The sequence below is a fragment of the Aristolochia californica genome, unplaced genomic scaffold (assembly GCF_029961685.1).
Source record: "Aristolochia californica isolate CCGP_79_NKW_82.1479 unplaced genomic scaffold, dmAriCali1.0.hap1 SCAF_7, whole genome shotgun sequence".
Classification (NCBI taxonomy): Eukaryota; Viridiplantae; Streptophyta; class Magnoliopsida; order Piperales; family Aristolochiaceae; genus Aristolochia; species Aristolochia californica.
Genome location: NW_027182268.1, coordinates 37,891,752 through 37,909,825, shown reverse-complemented (window position 1 = coordinate 37,909,825; position 18,074 = coordinate 37,891,752). Strand labels below are relative to the sequence as shown.

Below are 18,074 nucleotides of genomic sequence, written 5' to 3'. Positions count from 1 at the left end.
TGTTAATACAAGCACAAACCCATCCAAAAAGGAGGTCGAGAATAAGTAATGATTCTTCAGGTTCAACTGGCAACATTTTTGTGAAATAGCAGTTATACACATTTGAACGGATGATAGGGCCCGGATGACACAGCTTTGATTCCAACAATGGGTCTAGAGTCTGGTTGAATGAGCACGAATGGTCCAAAGTTTGGTGGGACCATGAACTTTCTGCAGTTGGAAATACATGGGAGGAGCCTCTAAGCTCCAATTTCGTTTCTGAAGTATGAAGAGCATTTCATAGATATCGCTTTCTTTTGTTTGTCCCACGAGGATAATGCAATTTGGAAAACACTCCAAGCGAGAACCACGTTAATTACCTGATTAAAAAAAGAAGATATCCAAAGATATCATCATTCGTGAACTCTACAATTGGTTGGATTTCCAAACAAATGCAGCCTTCCGGTATCCAATTCTGTAAGACAAGAAAACGCATCCTACAGGAATACTGAAGAACTTAATGGCACTTCCATCCACTTAAATGGCTCCCATAAAAGCTTCCCATTTCTTCTGTTGCACAAGAAAGACTGGCTTCTTGCAAGACGTATGATAAAAGCTATCCTCCCCACTTCCACCTCTGTGCAGCATTCTCAAAAATCTTTGCACGTGCTCGAATTTCCTTTGCTTCATCCTCTATCCATTCTCTGAAAAATCATTGTTTTAAGTACGTTCTACTTGTGAGATGAAGATGAAAGATCTATCGATAGCTGTGTATGTCTTAATGGCATCAAGATCCACTCCCTGATTTTAGGAATCTATAAAACTAAAATTCTATGGAACTTTTTGGAAGGAAATTGTGATAAGCAAATGTAAGTCCGCAGATTGCAAGGAAAAATTAAGAGAGCACTCACCTTAGAATTCGGAGAGCTTCTTTCTCAGCTCCCAATACAGCTTTGGCATCATCAAGGCCATCCTGTCTGGTCCGTAAGTCCTTTAGCAACTCTACCACACTTCGTTGCTCAGATTCCAGGTTAGCTTTCTCACACTTTAACCTTTCATACATCTCCTGTACCTCCTCTTTTGTTCTGACTAGAAGCTGCTGTCGACAGTGTAGAGCTGCCTGCTCACACAAAAAATCAGGTTGGCTCTTATCTTGATCAAGTTTCTCCTTTTCCAAATCATGAGCAGCTACTAGGTACTCTCTCTCCACCTTCAACTCGTGATCTTTCTCTTCGTTCAACTTTTCCTCCCAAAAACTTTGAATTTCACCTCTTTGGAGTATCTCAGATTTTATTAATTCTGTTTCAACCTGCTTTGCTAAGCTTTCAGCTTCAAGTCTAGATATTGCAGTTTGGATTAGATCCATCATCCTGCCACATGACAGAGCTACTGCTGTCTGAGCTTTGGTCACAGGTTTATATGGTTGAAGCCGCCTGGTGCGACCTGTAAATAGTGAACAATGAGGCCAGGCATGACAGTAAGTAGATGATCACCAGCATTTTTGTTATATAACATTAGTGAATGCATAATGTTTATAGAGAATCAGGAAGAATTTAAATTAAGAAATAGCTTTAGAAAACGAAGTAAAACTAATTAAGTAGTTTCTCCTTCACCTTTTGGTTTCTGTCCTTTTGATCATCTAGTTCTCATAAAAGAATCACAATTCTCAAGCAAATAAACAACCATTAAAGGATTTCTTCCCCAATTTTAGTTAGTTGCAAGTCAAGTTCGAAACTCCAAAATTTTAATTAGATAAAATACACTTATTCAGTTTCTAGAAAATGCAGAGTCAAGCAGAGTTTACCAAAGACTTTGTTGATTATACTCCTATCAGCAGTAAGCATGTCGACAAAGAGCTCGACAGGTACATCCATATTAAGTGCCCCCACATCAATAAACTCCACTTTCTTCGTTAACATCTGGACTGTAAACAAGTCAGGTCTTAAGAGCTATGAGAAACACAGAAGTTGGCACAAGTTCATGCACTTACTGTGTAAGTCTTAAAAAAAAAAAAACAAATGTCAAGCAATCTGTTTAATTTATTGCATACCTTTTGGCTCATTTCTGGTGAGCGTGGGTACTCTAACTGGACTTTCCAGTTTAGCAGATCCAACCGAGATATAAAACTAAAGATGATGTAATCAAGATCACATCAGAAAGGTTTTGGGATGTAAAACTAAAACACCAAATATGAGCAAAATCACCATAAAGACATATAGATAGAGGTAAGGTTAACGAAAGACAAGAGTGAGAGATATTACTTTTTTCATACCTTTCTGGGAAAAAATTAACCTTCTGTTGGTGGTCTAAGCAAGGACTGTTGGTTGTTAGCTTGCTAGTCAGAATGCCAGCTTCTGCAAGAGCTATTAAACCAATTTCTTGTACCATTAATTCAAACCTATTATTTTAAAGGACAAGTAATATTATGAAGCTGCTTTCAAAAGAAGCAGATCATACCTTGGATGCACCAGAAGTCTGGGTCTGTGACACTCACATCATCAAATGCCATAATAATGGAACCAGTAAGTAACATAGATGGTGCTAGATGGTGTTTTGAACTCCTAGATACACAACATGCAATCAAATTATAATGCTATTATAAAGATAAGTATTTAAAATCAAAATGCACCAAATACCTTTCCAGGAAGGAATTTGTTTTGACGAGCCATCTTGCATATTCCCTCCTTGTGCACAATTCATCCGGTTTGACATCATCCTCAATGACCTAGATAACATGATAAAAAAACACAAAAAAATAGTCATATTACTAAATCATATCGAAGGACAGGAAAATATTCTTTCTGCCAAAAAATGCATAAAAATAAACCTTACTTTTTAAGCAGGCACATATAGGAATTAGCAACAAACCTTCAATTTCTTGAGAACACAAAGAGCTTCTTGTTGATTGGTATCAGTAACAGCTGGAATAACCACACGAGCAGTCTTTGCTACAGGTTTTGCTGAACATGAGAGAAACATATCGAATGTTGTCAGGAATTCAAAATTGATTTGGAAGTGTATAACAAAATACACATATAGCTGACTCTTTAGCTAAGGAAGGGGTTACCTTCAATCTCTCATTATTAGGAGGCCCCCTCTTATCTAGGTAATGAAGATAAAATGCAAGCTTGTTTTATAGCGATAGTAATTAATCTTTGTTGTATCAAAGTCAATCTGTTCACTTTTCTAGATAATATTTTTCCTTGTTCACTAATAAATTGAGTAATTAAGCTCATGTTTCTATAATCAATTCGATCACCTGATCCAATTGGGGTCCAACGCCTACGAAAAGATTGTTTGGATTACGAAGGGCCGCTTGGATTTATCTATAGTTTATTTCTTATATCTAAAATCCTAGTTTATTTCTTCATTCATCTCGGATCCGACCAAAAGAGGATTTGATTTGTTTATTTTATAACAATATATGTTTATTTTTATAATTATAAATATTTATTAAAGCTTAAATATTAATTATAATTAAATTATTTAATTAAAATTTATTTATTTATTATTTATATTTTTTAGCTTCTTTCTGTTACTTGGAAAAGGGGCACTGATGTTCTGCTCAATCTATTTATTTATCTCCCCATGAATCTATATGCTTGTAACAATAAGGACAGAATTTTCTCAATTCCAATCGACTAGGTGTAGGGGGTAGGGGTGTCAATGAATCCGGATCTGGATCTGAAAGTTCGGATGATCAAAATTTAATTTTAATAGAATTGAATTAAGGCCCTGTTAGTGCCCTTTGTAAGTGAAATGTATTTCACTTACGCTGGGGAAAGTGGGCCGAAACGCGTTAGTGCGCACCGTAAGTGACGGGGGAAAGTGAAATACAACTGTATTTCGCTTCCCCCCGTTTCTGGCATAAAACGATGGTAAGTGAATTCAGAGGGGTCGAGCTCTGAATTCACTTACCATCGCTCAAATACATCTCAGGCTCGGGCTGTCGGGAAGGAACCTCTGTCGAACGAGGGTTTTGGAGAAAAAAAAATTTCTCCCTCGCTCGCTCGCGACCTTCGGCGATTTCAATTGCCCTGCGACCTTGTCTCCAACGCTCCTCTCATCGTCCCCAGCATCGACGACCTTCGACGACATCTCTCCCCTCTCTCTGCAACCTCTTCGACTCCTTCCTCGCTCGCGACCGTCGGCGATTTCAATCGCCCCCTCTGCAACCTCTCCCCGGTGCTTGATTCTCTTCCTCTCGCCGTCCCTAGCACCGACGACAGTCGCCGAACCAATCTCCCCTCTCTGCAACCTCTCCGGCTCGATTCGAGGTATTTATGAAATTATTTGCATCCGTTTTTTCTTTTTTTTTCTTATTTTTTTGTTTATCTTGAAGTGTTGGAGTTTTCTTTGAGACATCTCGCATCAGAAATATTTTGTGTTGGTTAACAATGTCATGCCCTGCATTCAGAAATATTTCGTGTTTGAGTGTCAGAGGAAGATCATCAAGCTTTTATGTATTTTAATTTATACCTATAGAATTGGTATTGAAGGTTCCGCTCAGCTTCTGGGTCTTTTTTTATTAAGGCGGGAAGGTTGTCCGCTCTATGAAAAATTGGCTATTGTGGTTGGAAACACTATGGTCGCGGGGAAAGCGAGTAACACAAGCATAGAGTCAGATGATAACCTATCAATTTTTGTAGAAGGGACAATGATTGAGGACATTGATGAAGATGATGCAATCAGGGAGATCCCAGCACCCAACATTACAAAGTCTCCAAGTGATGCTCCTCCGAAAAGCAAAGCACCAAGCAATGATGGGATAGAACTTCTTCTACTCGGCGTAGGAAGAGATCTGAACCATTAGTTGAAAATGCTAACAGGATCGTTGAGGCTATTAATAATATGTCATCAACCCTTCCGCAAATCTTTACTTTCGTATAACCTCCATGGCTCGAAGCACTCGAGGCATTACCTAACTTGCCCAGAGAAGTCAAATTTTTTGCCATGGAGTTGCTCGACACCAAAGCTAAGAAGGATATGTTTATGAAGATGAAACAGGAAGATCAGTATGACTGGTTGATGGCTAAATTCAAAACAATGTAATAGACTTATACAGATGTTGACAGTTTTAACCTATATTTAAGAGACACATTTGATTTTGTATGAATGACATTGATTATTGAGTATTTCTGGTCAATAGTGAATGTGTATTATTGAATGTGTTTGAACCATGTTTTTATTATTGAATGTTTAGTATTGCAGGTACCCATGGATAATCTACTAGATAGGGAGAAAATATGTATTTGTATTGCAGCTTATACAGTTGTACTTGTCCTTGTCCATTCATACTTAAGTGATTGTAATAGGCAAGTACAACGTTCTTATCATATGGGTGGTCCACGATATTTAAAGAAAGCATAGATCGCCTATTAAATTTCGAAAAGTGTATAGGATGAATCAAACTATTTTTCTCAAGTTGGCTGGAATCTTGAAAAGTAGATGACTTTTATTTGATACAAGGACAATATCTATGGAAGAACAGTTTGCATATTTTTGTATCATTGTTGGTCAACAACAATCTTACAGTGTCACCTCAGAAATGTTTGAAATATCAAATTGGACAATTAGTAAGTATTTTAACAAAGTGTTAAATGTTATTATCAGACTACAATCTGATTACATCAAGCGACCTTCAAGACGTACTCATTCAAAAATTTTGAACAATGATATCCATTATCCATATTTTTTGTGTTGTACTTTTGTATGAACAAATATATTTTTTTATATTAAAAAGGTGATTGAGTTATATTTGTATTATTGTTATTTTTATTATTACGATATTTGTGTAGTGCGATATTTGTATAATTATTTCATATTTAGATATTAAAAAATTAAAATTTGATTACAATTGTAATAATATAAAAGTAAGTATTTGTTTAATTATTATTTTTAATATATTTTATTTATTAACTAATATTAATTTAATTTTCTGATAGTCAGATATATCAAAATATTTTATTTAATAAATAATCTATATTCACTTTACACTACACTTTCCATTGTGCACACTAACACAAACAAGTACTTTACACTGCACTTTCCATTGCGCACACTAACACAAACAAGTACTTTACATTCCCTCTCACTTTCCCCAGGGAAAGTACTTTTCATTGTAATTCACTTTCCCTCCACACTTACATTGTGCACTAACCCCCCTAAGATATCACATTGATATTCAATTTAGTTTCAAATTGGAATGGAAAATCAAGGATCCGGGTCCAAAAAGGTTATGCATCCATACAGATTTCCCCTCCCCAAGGTTTAAATTTTGAATTTTAACCTTTTTTTTAAAATAATTTTAACCTTAACTTTTAATTAAACAGTATCTTAATATCTTTGTTAGTATAGCAGAGAATCTTCTGCCTACCGCCAGCTGTTACCCATTGTCCCTGGTTGTCCTTTCATCTTCTTTGGAAGCATGCAATTTCGCTCTGGACCTCTAGTAAGTCCTAGTTCCACTCTCTTCCTCTCTCTGGACTAGCTCTCTCAATGTCTCTCTCTCACAAATCCTCTATCTGACCCCTCTTTTTCTATCTTTCATCTTCTCTCGTTCCCATTCCATTTTCTCTCTTTCTCAGCCTCCTGGCCCCTTTTTCAGCCACTCTCTCTATCTTTCTTCTTTCCTTATTCTGTTTCCTCCCTCTCAACCCCTACGCTCTGTTAGAGACCGACGTTATAGAAGGCTTATCTGCTGTAACTAAGCCAATGAAGATGATCTTGTCCTGACTTTGAGGATCTGGAAGCCTCCGTTCTCTCTGCCAAATTCTTCACTCCCGCTTCCTGCCAACTCCCTCCCCTTTATTCAGTTATTCCCGTAACTAACTGTCCTTAGGACAATCCTGTTGCAGCTGCTGCTAGGTGAATCTGCCACACTGGGTGCTGAGCTGTATTTCCCCACTTCTACCTGATTTGCCCTTCTTTTTCTATTGTATACCCATAAAACTGGGGGCCTATCATCACCCCCCTGATTGACAGGCACCTTGTCCTCATGGTGGAAGGAAGGGAACTGGGTCAGAATGGTGGTGTAAGGTTCCCACGTGGCCTCAAATTCAGGGAGTCCTTTCCACTTGACAAGTACCTCATAGATGCCATATTGGAGTTGCTGGGTACTAAGGATATGAGCAGGTTGGACAAAGAGTACCATGTCATCTGTGAGGCATTAAGGCAAGGGGTGGCTCGAATGGGAGGATGAGCCGGCTTTTTGAGTTGGCTGACGAGGAAGACAGGGTGGATGCGAGCATATGATAGGAGATCAAGGCGGTAGGCCACTTCACCAATTTTGGCTAGAATTTAGAAGGGTCCATAGAAACGAAGGCTGAGTTTCGCCTTGGGTTTGCAGGCCAAGAAACAGAAGCAGTAGGGCTGCAATTTCAGATAGACAAGATCTCCTACTTGGAAGTGTATGTCCCTTGGTTTAGTGTCAGCTTGCATCTTCATTCTAGCCTGAGTCTTGTGTAAATTGGAGTTCCTCTAGGATGGCATCACGGTCCTGATGTTGTTAGTCAACTTCGTCTATCGGTGATGTGCCGAGGGAGTACCAAAGTAGTGTTGGTGGGTCCCGACCACATCAAGCTTGAAAATGTGTCATGCTCGTGGCGCAGTGGAAGGTGTTGTACCAGAATTCCACCCAAGCTTCCATTTAGGCCAATGTCGAGGGTGGCTGCTCACAAAACAGCAGAGGTATGTGGATAGACATCGGTTGACCACCTTGGTCTAGCCATCTGTCTGGGGGTGGTAAGTGGAGCTCAAGCATTGCTAGGTGCATGACTGCTTAAAGAGTTCTTTCGAAAAGGTGCTAATGAATATTCTGTCTCGATCTGAGATAATGGACCATGGAAACCCATGCAGACGTATGACTTCTAGGACAAGCAATGAAGCAACCTGGACAGCAGTATAGGGGTGACTGAGGAGGAGAAAATAGTTGTTCTTGGTCAACTGCTTCATGACTACAGGGCAGTGGGGAATACAAGCAGCGAACGATGGCTAGCACCATCGGGGAATACAAGCAGCGGACGATGGCAGCACCAGCGAGGAATACAAGTAGCGGACAATGGCAGCACCAAGCAGTTCTTATACATCAAGCACCCCATGACGATATGATAAGTCTGCTGGCTGTTGCTGTCAAGTAACAGCTCTTCCTAAATTTTGGGAAGCCCATCATCCTAATGGATCTCTTGTTCCAATTCTTCTAGTCCAGAGAAACAAACTAAAGACACGGCTGATACCTCCAAAGTTTCCTCCCTTTGTGAGAGTGCATCAACAACCTTGTTGTCGGTACCGAGTTTGTATATGATCTCGAAATCAAACACCATGAGTCGCTGGTCTATCAGGAAAAGTAAGCTCTTTTGGTAGGTGTGAATGATGAAGTGCCGACCAAGAAGGTAGAGCCTCCATTTTTGGACTGCGAAAATGACTGCCATCAGTTCCGGCTAGTAGACTGATTTGAGACGGGGTCTAGGTGAAAGGGCCTGACTCAAGAATGCCAAGGGGCACACCCTTCTTGCATGAGGACAACCCCAATACCCTTGCCCAAGGCGTTGGTCTCCAAGATAAATGGCTTGGAGAAGTCGGGTAGCGCAAGCATCGACATTGTGGTCACGGCCTGCTTCAACTCATCGAAAGCTATTTGGGCGGTATCGGTCCATTGGAAGGCATCTTTTTTTAGCAATTGAGTGAGAGGTTCAGCTATCTTGCATAGCCTTTAACGAACCGTCGATAGTATCTGGTGAGGCCTAAGAAGCCGCAGATGCCCTTCACGTCAAAAGGAGGTTGCTATTGGAGCATGTGATTTTGGAAGGATCAATCGAGACAACATCTGTCGAGATTAGATGCCCTAAGTAATTCAGTTGACGCTGGCCAAATGAGCACTTTTTGGAATTCACCACCAAGTGAATATCTCCCAATAATTGCAGCGTGATCTGCAAATGAGACAAGTGAGTGGTATGACCTAAATAAACTTACAGAGGTGGACTTGGCAGATCCGATTCATCAATGCTTGAAAGGTGGATGGAGCATTAGTGAGTCCAAATGGCATCACCAAAAACTCGTAATGTCCTTCATGTGTGCGGAATGACGTTTTGTGGGTGTCCTCCTTTACCCAAATCTGGTGGTAGCCTGACTTCAGGTCTAATTTGGTGAAAAATGCGGCTCCCCCCAACTCGTCCAAAAGTTCTTCAATGGTAGGAATAGGGAACTTGTCTGGAATGGTAATTTTGTTGAGGGCCCTATAGTCCACGCAGAATCGCCACCCCCCATCTTTTTTTTGCAACAACAACACCATGCTGGAGAAAGGACTACTGCTAGGTCAGATGATTCAGTCGACCAGCATGTCCCGTACAATCTTCTGGATTTCAATTTTCTGGTAGAAGGAGGAATTGAGTGGTCTACTGCCCGAGGTGGTGGTTCGCCTTCTTCAAAGGAATTGAGTGGTCTACTGCCCGAGGTGGTGGATCTAACACCTGTAGGAATTCTGTGAGGAGGGAACCTATATCGGGAGCAATCTCCTCAGCCTGGCTCTCTACTTCACTAGATAACCTGTAGAATTTCAGAAGAAAGCCTTGCCTTTGCCTAGTCAGAACCTTGGTCATGGCCTTCGTTGACAATTCAATTTTGGCAAGGGCGGGATCACCCTGAAATTGAATATTCTGCCCGTTTATCTCAAAAGTCATGGAAAGGTTCCTCCAATTCAGACAAACGTCGTCCAACAGGCTCAGTCAGGCTACCCTAAGAATCACATCTGCTGCTTCCATGGCAAAGAGGTGGAAATGTTGTTGAATAGTGATGCCTTGAATGACCAGATCAAGGTTGGGGCACATTCCTTTGCCCCTAATACAATATCAGTCAACGACGTGACTCCAGAGGGACAACTCCGCACGACCAAAAGTTGTAGGTCTCTGACAAGGGTGGTGCTGATAAAATTATGGGAAGCGCCACTGTCTATCAGAACCACGATGTTGTGTGACCCAATGGAGCCCTTCAATTTCAGGGTGCGGCTTGCCGTGACACCTCCGCGAAGCGCATTCAATGACAGTGACGAAATCGTGTGATAGGCTCTAATTCCTTAGCAGAGGTGTCTTCGTGGCCAGCCAGAGACTCCTCTTCATCATAGACAATCATGACATGCATTTGTCACATCCTGTAGCGATGTCCCAGCAAAAATTTCTCATCACACTGAAAACACATGTCCTTTTCCCGTTTTGCATGTGCTTCCACGTCTGAGAGTCGCTGGTAGGCGAAGTCCCTTCTTGTTGTTGCTGTTGATGGCCGTTCCGTCGGTGGTGGGGGACGCAACAGCGCAGCGGTCGGAGCAACAGGGAGACTCCTCCTTGGTTCGAAGCCAGGGATGATCCGAGACGAAGGCCCTTCGATCGAGCCCGAGATCCGCCCCATCCCCACCCATCCGGGCTCATGCCACTTAAGATCGCACGCAACCCTAGACCAAATTGCACTCGTCAATTTGGTGGGCGGCTTCCATCTGGGCGAGCAACAACTCGGGCGGGTTGACTCGGAGTTCAGCTCCAACATCGTCTCGAAGTTCATTGATAAAAGCTCCCATCAGTAGCTTGTCCATCGCATCCATGAGCAGAGTCAAGAGGAGCTCGAACTGCTCCCTATAGGCGGCAATGGAGTCGACCTGCCAAAATGCGAGGAGGAATTGATACAAGCCCCCTGCCTTCAACGGGTTGAAGTGACGGAGGAGCGCCGCCCAATATTGCACCTAGGTAAGCATCGGAGCTCGATTTTCAACCATTTGTGTTGGAAGACAAGGCCCAAGCCCACACGACCAAGGAAGACCCATGCAACCAAGAGATATAGAAGACGAGCTCAAGGCCCATAGGCCCACATACAAGATGGCAGGATGGTAAATAAAGGGTCGTCTCATAAAGATAGCATTGATGTAATTAAGTTAAAGTTCTAGGGTTAAAACCCTAAACCTTAAACCCTAAGTTCAGGGGTATTATTGTAATAAAGTAGTTGCATAAATCTATAAATAGAGCTTCAGGGGGAGGGTTAGAAAAAAGTTTATAACCCTTCTTCCTCTTGTTTTCTCCCAATGGGTTTCTATCCCTTTTTTCTCCATGAGCTAAATTCATGGAGTCCTGAAAATCAACATGGTATCAGGGCTTTGATTTTCAGTACTCCAACTAAGGGTTTTCAAAGTTCATTCTCGTCCGTTGTTAGAATTTTTTTTTCTTTATCTCTCTAATACTCGTACATTGTTTTTTTTGCTTCCTTTGATTAAATCGTATTGCCTTCCTTGCTCATATTACTACTTTTATTCCTTTGGTTGATTATTCTTTGTTATATGGATTATTCTATCTTCCTCTGATAACTCGTGATCCAAACAACTCTTGTTGCTTTGATCCAATTCATCATATCCTCCTCCTTCACGCTAGCAATCTACAAATTTCTTCCCATTGCTATTGATTGGTAGAGTGTCTGCCTTTGGGATTAGTCGTTGTCATCCCTTTGCTTCAGAATGAGAAAGCTGCTAGTGCTTCCATAAGTATAATGAGAAGATAGCAATTACAAGGAGCATAAGGGCGACAATAAATCTTGTTCCGCGTAAGCCTTGTTTGTGAAGGTGATGAGAGCGGCGAGATAGAGAGACGATGTGAAGGTTGTCAAAAGCGTCTGGTTGCCGACAGGAGAAGTCGGATGCAGGGAGACTGACAACCGCTCGTCGAAGGGGACGGGAGAGGCGAACCCTGGTGGTTTGGGCCGCGCGCAAAGAACCTTTCTTAACTTCACCAATTGTTTCTGCACCACCCGCCACAACCACTCTGTTGGAAGCTTGCACCAGAATTATTTCCGTTTTGGAGGAACTCTTTTGGGCCTTGCATTGCTGTTGGAAAGTTTCCTCCTGAAGAGCCGAGCTCTGTTTCAGCCGAGATATCCGCTGCTATTCCCTCCATTTCAGAAACTTGTTGTGTGGAAAGATGTCGTCTGAAGACGCTCTCTTGGTTTATAAAGTTCTGTATCTTTCTTCTCTAACTGGAAGCTGAAACTTTCTCGACTGCATCTCTAGTTTTCCGTCTCTTCGCGCAGGGAAGAAGGTATTGTTGCCTTAATCAAGTTTCCTAAGTTAAGAAACTTGAATTAAATCAGTGCCCTAGCTCGCTCCTATTCTGCCAACCCGGACCGGCCAAGTTATCAGCGCCGGTTCAGCGCTTGAGCTCTGTTTTGATCCAAACTGAGTCAACTCGGACCAACTCAGTCCGGATCAACCTGACTCGGGGCACATATTCTCTGCCTCGGTATACGTGCCCAAGTTTATACATATTTCGGCGCGACTCAGTAATTTTTTTCTAGCTGGATTATTATTTTTGAAGCATTGATAGATTATTCCTTGGTCAGTATATTATTTAAAACATATATGTGCATTGGATTATTTCATGAGTCAATTTTACAAAGATTATTTTGGGTCGTGTTAAATGGGCCCAAGCCCATTTCAGCTACTACTATTGTGTCTCTTTTGATAAGACATTATTATTGAAGAAAAGGTAGCCTCATATCATTATTTATTTGTTCCCGTAAAAAATATCAAAATTATTTGTGGTTGGGAGTCCCTGACGAAGGAACTTCATCCCCGTCAAAAATATCAAAATTATTTGTGGTTGGGAGTCCATGACGGAGGAACTTCATCCTCGTCAAAAAATATCAAAATTATTTGTGGTTGGAAGTCCATGACGGAGGAACTTCATCCCCGTCAAAAATATCAAAAATATTTGTGGTTGGGAGTCCATGACAGAGGAACTTCATCCCCGTAAAAAATATCAAAATTATTTGTGGTTGGGAGTCCATGACGGGGGAACTTCATTCCCGTCAAAAATATTTGTGGTTGGAAGTCCATGACGGAAGAACTTCATCCCCGTCAAAAATATAAAAAATATTTGTAGTTGGAAATCCATGACGGAGGAACTTATTATTACATTTATGTTACTTCCCCCCCCATTAATGTCATATATTACTCTACCACTTAAGAGTCGTTGTCCTATGGAGGAACACGGTGGTAGAAGTGGACACTTCAGAGCAATGCCGATAAACACACTACCTACAAAAGACGGAGTGTGCCCTACATCCAGAATGAGTTAAGACCGGAGTATGGAGCAATGTCTTAGCGGCGAGGAGTGATTTACTCTCACTGATATTATGCCAGTTGAGCCTCATGAACGAGAGCACCAACGTGATGGGGAGTGTTGGAAAATGAAGGCATATTGGAAGATGTGCCATTTTATACATCATTTGCAACAAGCTGGGAGTTCATGTTGTTCTCTCACCCCCAGCTTGAGGGGGAGTGTTGGAAGATAGAGCCCAAGCCCATAGATCAAGGAAGACCCATACGACCAAGAGATATAGAAGACGGGCTCAAGGCCCACATATCAAGGAGAAGGCCCATAGGCCCACATACAAGATGGCAAGATGGTAAATAAAGGGTCATCTCATAGAGATGCCATTGATGTAATTAAGTTAAAGTTCCAGGGTTAAAACCCTAAACCCTAAGTTCAGGTGTATTATTGTAATATAGTAGTTTCATAAATCTATAAATAGAGCTTCAGGGGGAGGGTTAGAAAAAAGTTCATAACCCTTCTTCCTCCTGTTTTCTCCCAATGGGTTTCTCACCCTTTTTCTATATGAGCTAAATTCATGGAGTCCTGAAAATCAACAATTTTGGAACCTGTTTAAGGCCTATCCTTCCAGGCAGATGATGGCTGAGGGTATTTTATCCTCCTCTTCGACAACATTGACGACAAAGCATTGATCATCCTCTTCAATCAGCCCGTAGGGGTTTTCACTGGAAAAAATCAGTAAGTCCAACCTCCTCCTCAGCTTCGTGCCGGTTTCTCCTCTCGGCTCTCCACCATACCAACATCCGCCCTAAGCCGCAGACGTTTCTCCAACCGGTGATTTTTCTTTGGTGCACATCCCTTCTCGGAGCTCCATCAGGAGCTCTCGTATCAACTTCATGTCGATTTTGAGTTCCTCCACTCCCACCTTCAATTTCGAAACCTCCTTTTCCCCTAAGTCTATTCAGCCTTCCATCTTCAATCTCACCATACCCTGGCCAACTTCGCTCTGATACCAGAATGTTAGAGACTGACGTTACATAAGGCTTACCTGTTGTAACCGAGCCGATGAAGATGATCCTATCCAGACTTCGAGGGTCGGGAAGCCTCTCTTCTCTCTGCCAATTTCTTCTCTCCTGCTTCCTGCCAGCTCCTTCCCCTTTATTCCCTTATTCCCGTAACTAAGGGACAGTCCTGTTGCTGCTGCTGTAGGTGGATCTGCCATGCTGGGTGCTGATCTGTCTTTCCCCACTTCCAACTGATTTGCCCTTTTTTTTTGGTTGTATACCTGTAAGACTGGGGGCCTATCACACTCACTTTCTCTGCCTCTCTTCTTCTCTTGACCGTCTTTCTTTCTTTTTTCTCGCACCTCTTTCTCAACCCCTCCAGCTACTTTCTCTTTCTCTTCTTCTCTCAGTAGTCTATCTCTCTTCTTTTTCCTATCGCCCTCTGCATTTTTTTCTCAACCTCTCTTCTTCTCTTGGTCATATTCATTCTTCTTTTTTTCCTTCTTTGAGGTTCTTTCCTTCTTCTTTTTTAATTTCAGCCATTTTCACTATATGATTTCAGATTCAGATGCTATCTGAATTTTAAAATTATACGACAAAAATGAATTTGGAATTATAACTTCTGATAGTTTTTTGGATATCCAAATATTTACAAACGGGTCTGATTTGGAAATTCAATATCTGGACCGATTCTGATCCATTTACAACCTTAGAAGGGGGAGGGTCAGCGGCCCCCTCCCTCTTCCTCCTCTGTCTATCGAGAAGAGAGGGAGGGAGCAATGGCCACCCATTGCCACTGTGACACAAGGGAAACTCGCCCTCTCTGCCGTTGGACAATGGCCATCAGTTGAGACGGCAGTGGCTCCTTCCCCATTTGGCCAGTCTCTGTCGAGACTCCTCTTGCTGCAGCACGACCCGACTGTCCAACCAGGTCGCCTGGTTTGGTGATTCAACCGGGAAACCCAGTCAGGTCAAGCGGGTTTCTTCCCCTATCTGGTTTTTAGGCATATAAGACCTAAACAAGGGACCAGGTCCAGTTGAACCTGTTTCAACCAGCTACTCTGAGTTTGTAACACCGGTGAAAATTTTCTTTTGCATTGAATAAAACAAGTGCTGAAAGACATCCACTGAAAAATTAAAATTGAAAATTGATCTCTTAACGGTTTGTTTGCAACAAAGTAAGATTCTACATATTCCATCAAGGCACTGTACAATTACTTCATGCAAAGTCAAAACATGATCATGAGCAGCAAGCCAGTAGAAAGGTTTATTACCATTTCAAAGGGAAACAATAGGACACATTTTTAAAACTGTGATACATAATCAAAACAACAGGGAACTAGCAAAACCTAGTAATTACTCGAGTGAATTTCCAGAGCCTCTGAGGTATCTGTCCAAAGTAGACAAACCATAGGACCATCTCCCATAGAGAATATCAATCATATTGGGGTTTCTATTCTTGAAACTTTGAGGTAATCATCCAAGCAAAATCATTATTTTGTTTGGAACTATATTTTTTCTTGTATCCTCAAACTCACCTGCATTTTTCCTAAAGAACTAGACTAAAGCACCAGGGACCTTGGTGAGGGAGGAGGAAGAGAGAATCTAAATAGTCACTACACTATTATAAGAAGAAGTGCAACTCCTGTGATGCCTAAGTGGAAAAATGTTCCATATCGCCAACAGGAGAGGTCTTGAAGCTGAATTCCAACAAGACAAACACCCAATCGGTTCACCAATCAAATGTTAAGAGAAATCCCACTTCTGCAGAATCCTCTCCAGAACTTCAGAACTATGTACTGCACAAGCAAATATTGGGAGTGACTATGGAGCTGATCTGTTGAAGATAAAATGTCCGGTTCAATTTTCAGCTGAATGACTAAAGAGCAATCAAAGGTACCCAGCTTCAATAGGCTTTGACTACTTGAATCTTTGCAATTCATGACCAGTCCCTGGTCTAAAAATTTGGAAATTCAACCCAGGAATCAGATATTTCACCAGACTCCTCAGTATGATTCTTTTTTGAATGTTATCACACACACACACGCACATTATACCTTGTTTCCCCAGCAAGATTTGAACCCAAGACCTCACTATTTTCCTCCCCACAATACTTGGCATGATTATGGTGATCAACATGCCAAAAGAACAAATTAAGCACATAATATCCACAGGGGAATGTGTGCAGAGCAAATACCTGGTACATGATCCAAGAATTCTTTTTCAGTTCTATCCTGCACAATATCAGGCTTACAGTCCAGGTTGGCGTCTGACGTGTCTGAAACTATGCTATGTTCAGCATCCGATACTGACCAAATGAAAAACCCTTTCAAATCATGTAGTGGAGCTAGGAATCGATACCTGAAACCTGCAAAACCCCAGACGTGTGGATTGTATTCTATGACTTCATAAAGGAGCAGCATTACACTTTACAAAATGCGGTTCTATGATCAGCAGAAACAAAGGAAACAGGAAAAATTAAAAGGACATCCAAAACATTTTTTAATATTCTTAAGATGGCTATGTTATTATGCTATACATGAAGATATTGGGCATGTCTGTCCATTAGAAATGGCTCGAAACTTGACCCTGTAAAAAAATATGTGAAAATCACAAAGATTAAGAAAATGAGTCCACGCAGCAATAAGGTGGCAACTAAGCACATTCCCAGTCGTTCCAACAAAGAAAATCTTTCCTTTTTTTATGTTATAGATGCATGCATAAAGTATGAAAAAATTAATTAATTAGAATCCAAGGCAAATAACATTACAATACTAGAAGTTTTCTTCGACCAATTCACCTGAAAGATTATACCCAGCTAACGCAGCAAGTAAAATCGCAACTGAAGCTCCTATTCCCACAAATAGAATTTTTGGCAAACCTATAAATAAAAAAGAAAAGGAAGAACAAGTAAATTTCTCTTAACAACTTACAACCTGAGCTTCAGATATTTCACAAAGTTGGCGTTTAATAAAATAATAACCTTTGTTTCTCTCAATTCCGGCTTCTTCAACCCCCGACCATCCCCCGTAAATATCATCGGAATTTCTATCAGAGGGTATCCAAGAGGCTCCAAGCTTTCTCTCTGCAATGGAACACCAAAGACCGAATCGCTTCCGACAGTTCGAGCGTTGAATACTAAATGCCGGATTGGGACATTTAATAGAAAAAATATCATAACAACGAAAACCACAATGATTGTCAGAAGAGAGAAGCGGAGAGAAATGTGACCGAGAAAACGCCATTCCTCTCAGTTTTAAACACCTCGGCAGCTAGAAATCATCTTCTGCATCAGTGGCTTTGAGCGAATTACGATTTTGAGAGAGTGAAACATCAAAGGAATGAAATGGGAATTTCATGTGAGAGTGAGGGAACCCCGCGAGTAGGCGAGCGAACAATTATGAAACGTTAGGAAGAAAAGGGAACTGCGAGAGGGGAGACGGGACGGAAAATTGTGTCTCACTCCGTCGCACGACAAAGAAAATTTGAGATTTCTGATTCTGAAAAAGAAAAATAAATTGGGATAATTCATAAACATTCATATTTATTTCTAGCAATTTTCTAATAAGGCTCTAAAGTCTAAAGTCTAAACATTTTGACTTCACTGCGAGCACAGCAAGAAAGATGCTTTTTTTTTAACAGCAAGATGCTAATCACCTAGAATCATTAGGTAAGATTAACTGAGACATCATTCACCAGGGACAAACAAGTTTCATCCACACCGTGTAGATCCAACTTGGGCAGTGACTACAGGGATGGACACTTTGTGTAAAACTTTTATCGATAGAGTGAGATAGTTGGAATTTTCACAGCTAGATGTTTGCTCGTTAGATCGGTACTCCATCTAGATTCAGATTTTTATATGCTTTGTTGTCTTTCAAATTTGGAGGATTAGGCAGCGATTCTCTACTCTGTACTAGTCTGTGCTGGGCTGCTGACAAATGATTTTCATCAACCACAGCTCCGTTTGATGCTGTTCTTTAACTCTGCCCTTTCCAAGTAGGAAATCTTC

At 41.2% G+C, this 18,074-nt stretch overlaps 1 protein-coding gene across 3 annotated transcripts; it reads right to left on the bottom strand.

Moving 5' to 3' along the window:
- Nucleotides 1–82: 82 nt before the first annotated feature.
- LOC137936903 (uncharacterized) lies at nucleotides 83–17,548 on the bottom strand. 3 transcript variants are annotated; one of them, XM_068781866.1, is made up of 11 exons: nucleotides 17,046–17,548; nucleotides 16,863–16,943; nucleotides 16,260–16,430; nucleotides 2,848–2,939; nucleotides 2,616–2,704; nucleotides 2,437–2,540; nucleotides 2,252–2,342; nucleotides 2,030–2,105; nucleotides 1,784–1,898; nucleotides 891–1,422; nucleotides 83–359 (listed from the first exon to the last, which is right to left on the bottom strand). In XM_068781866.1, exons 1-11 carry the CDS (start codon nucleotides 17,305–17,307, stop codon nucleotides 356–358), a joined length of 1,617 nt encoding a protein of 538 aa, XP_068637967.1. In that variant the 5' UTR covers nucleotides 17,308–17,548; the 3' UTR covers nucleotides 83–355. The 3 variants fall into 3 exon arrangements, with proteins under 3 accessions (XP_068637967.1, XP_068637965.1, XP_068637966.1); XM_068781864.1 differs by lacking the exon at nucleotides 83–359 and adding an exon at nucleotides 366–683; XM_068781865.1 differs by lacking the exon at nucleotides 83–359 and adding an exon at nucleotides 366–683 and having other exon boundaries at nucleotides 1,784–1,886.
- Nucleotides 17,549–18,074: the final 526 nt, after the last annotated feature.

What these genes read in the sequence shown, in the direction of transcription:
- LOC137936903 (XM_068781864.1), bottom strand. Translation starts at nt 17,307, where the DNA reads ATGGCGTTTTCTCGGTCACATTTCTCTCCGCTTCTCTCTTCTGACAAT. An exon ending in ATTCTTGGATCATGTACCAG is followed by an intron (nt 2,940 to 16,259) that starts GTATTTGCTCTG and finishes TCTCATGTTCAG; the next exon opens with CAAAACCTGTAGCAAAGACT. An exon ending in ACAAATTCCTTCCTGGAAAG is followed by an intron (nt 2,541 to 2,615) that starts GTATTTGGTGCA and finishes TTGTGTATCTAG; the next exon opens with GAGTTCAAAACACCATCTAG.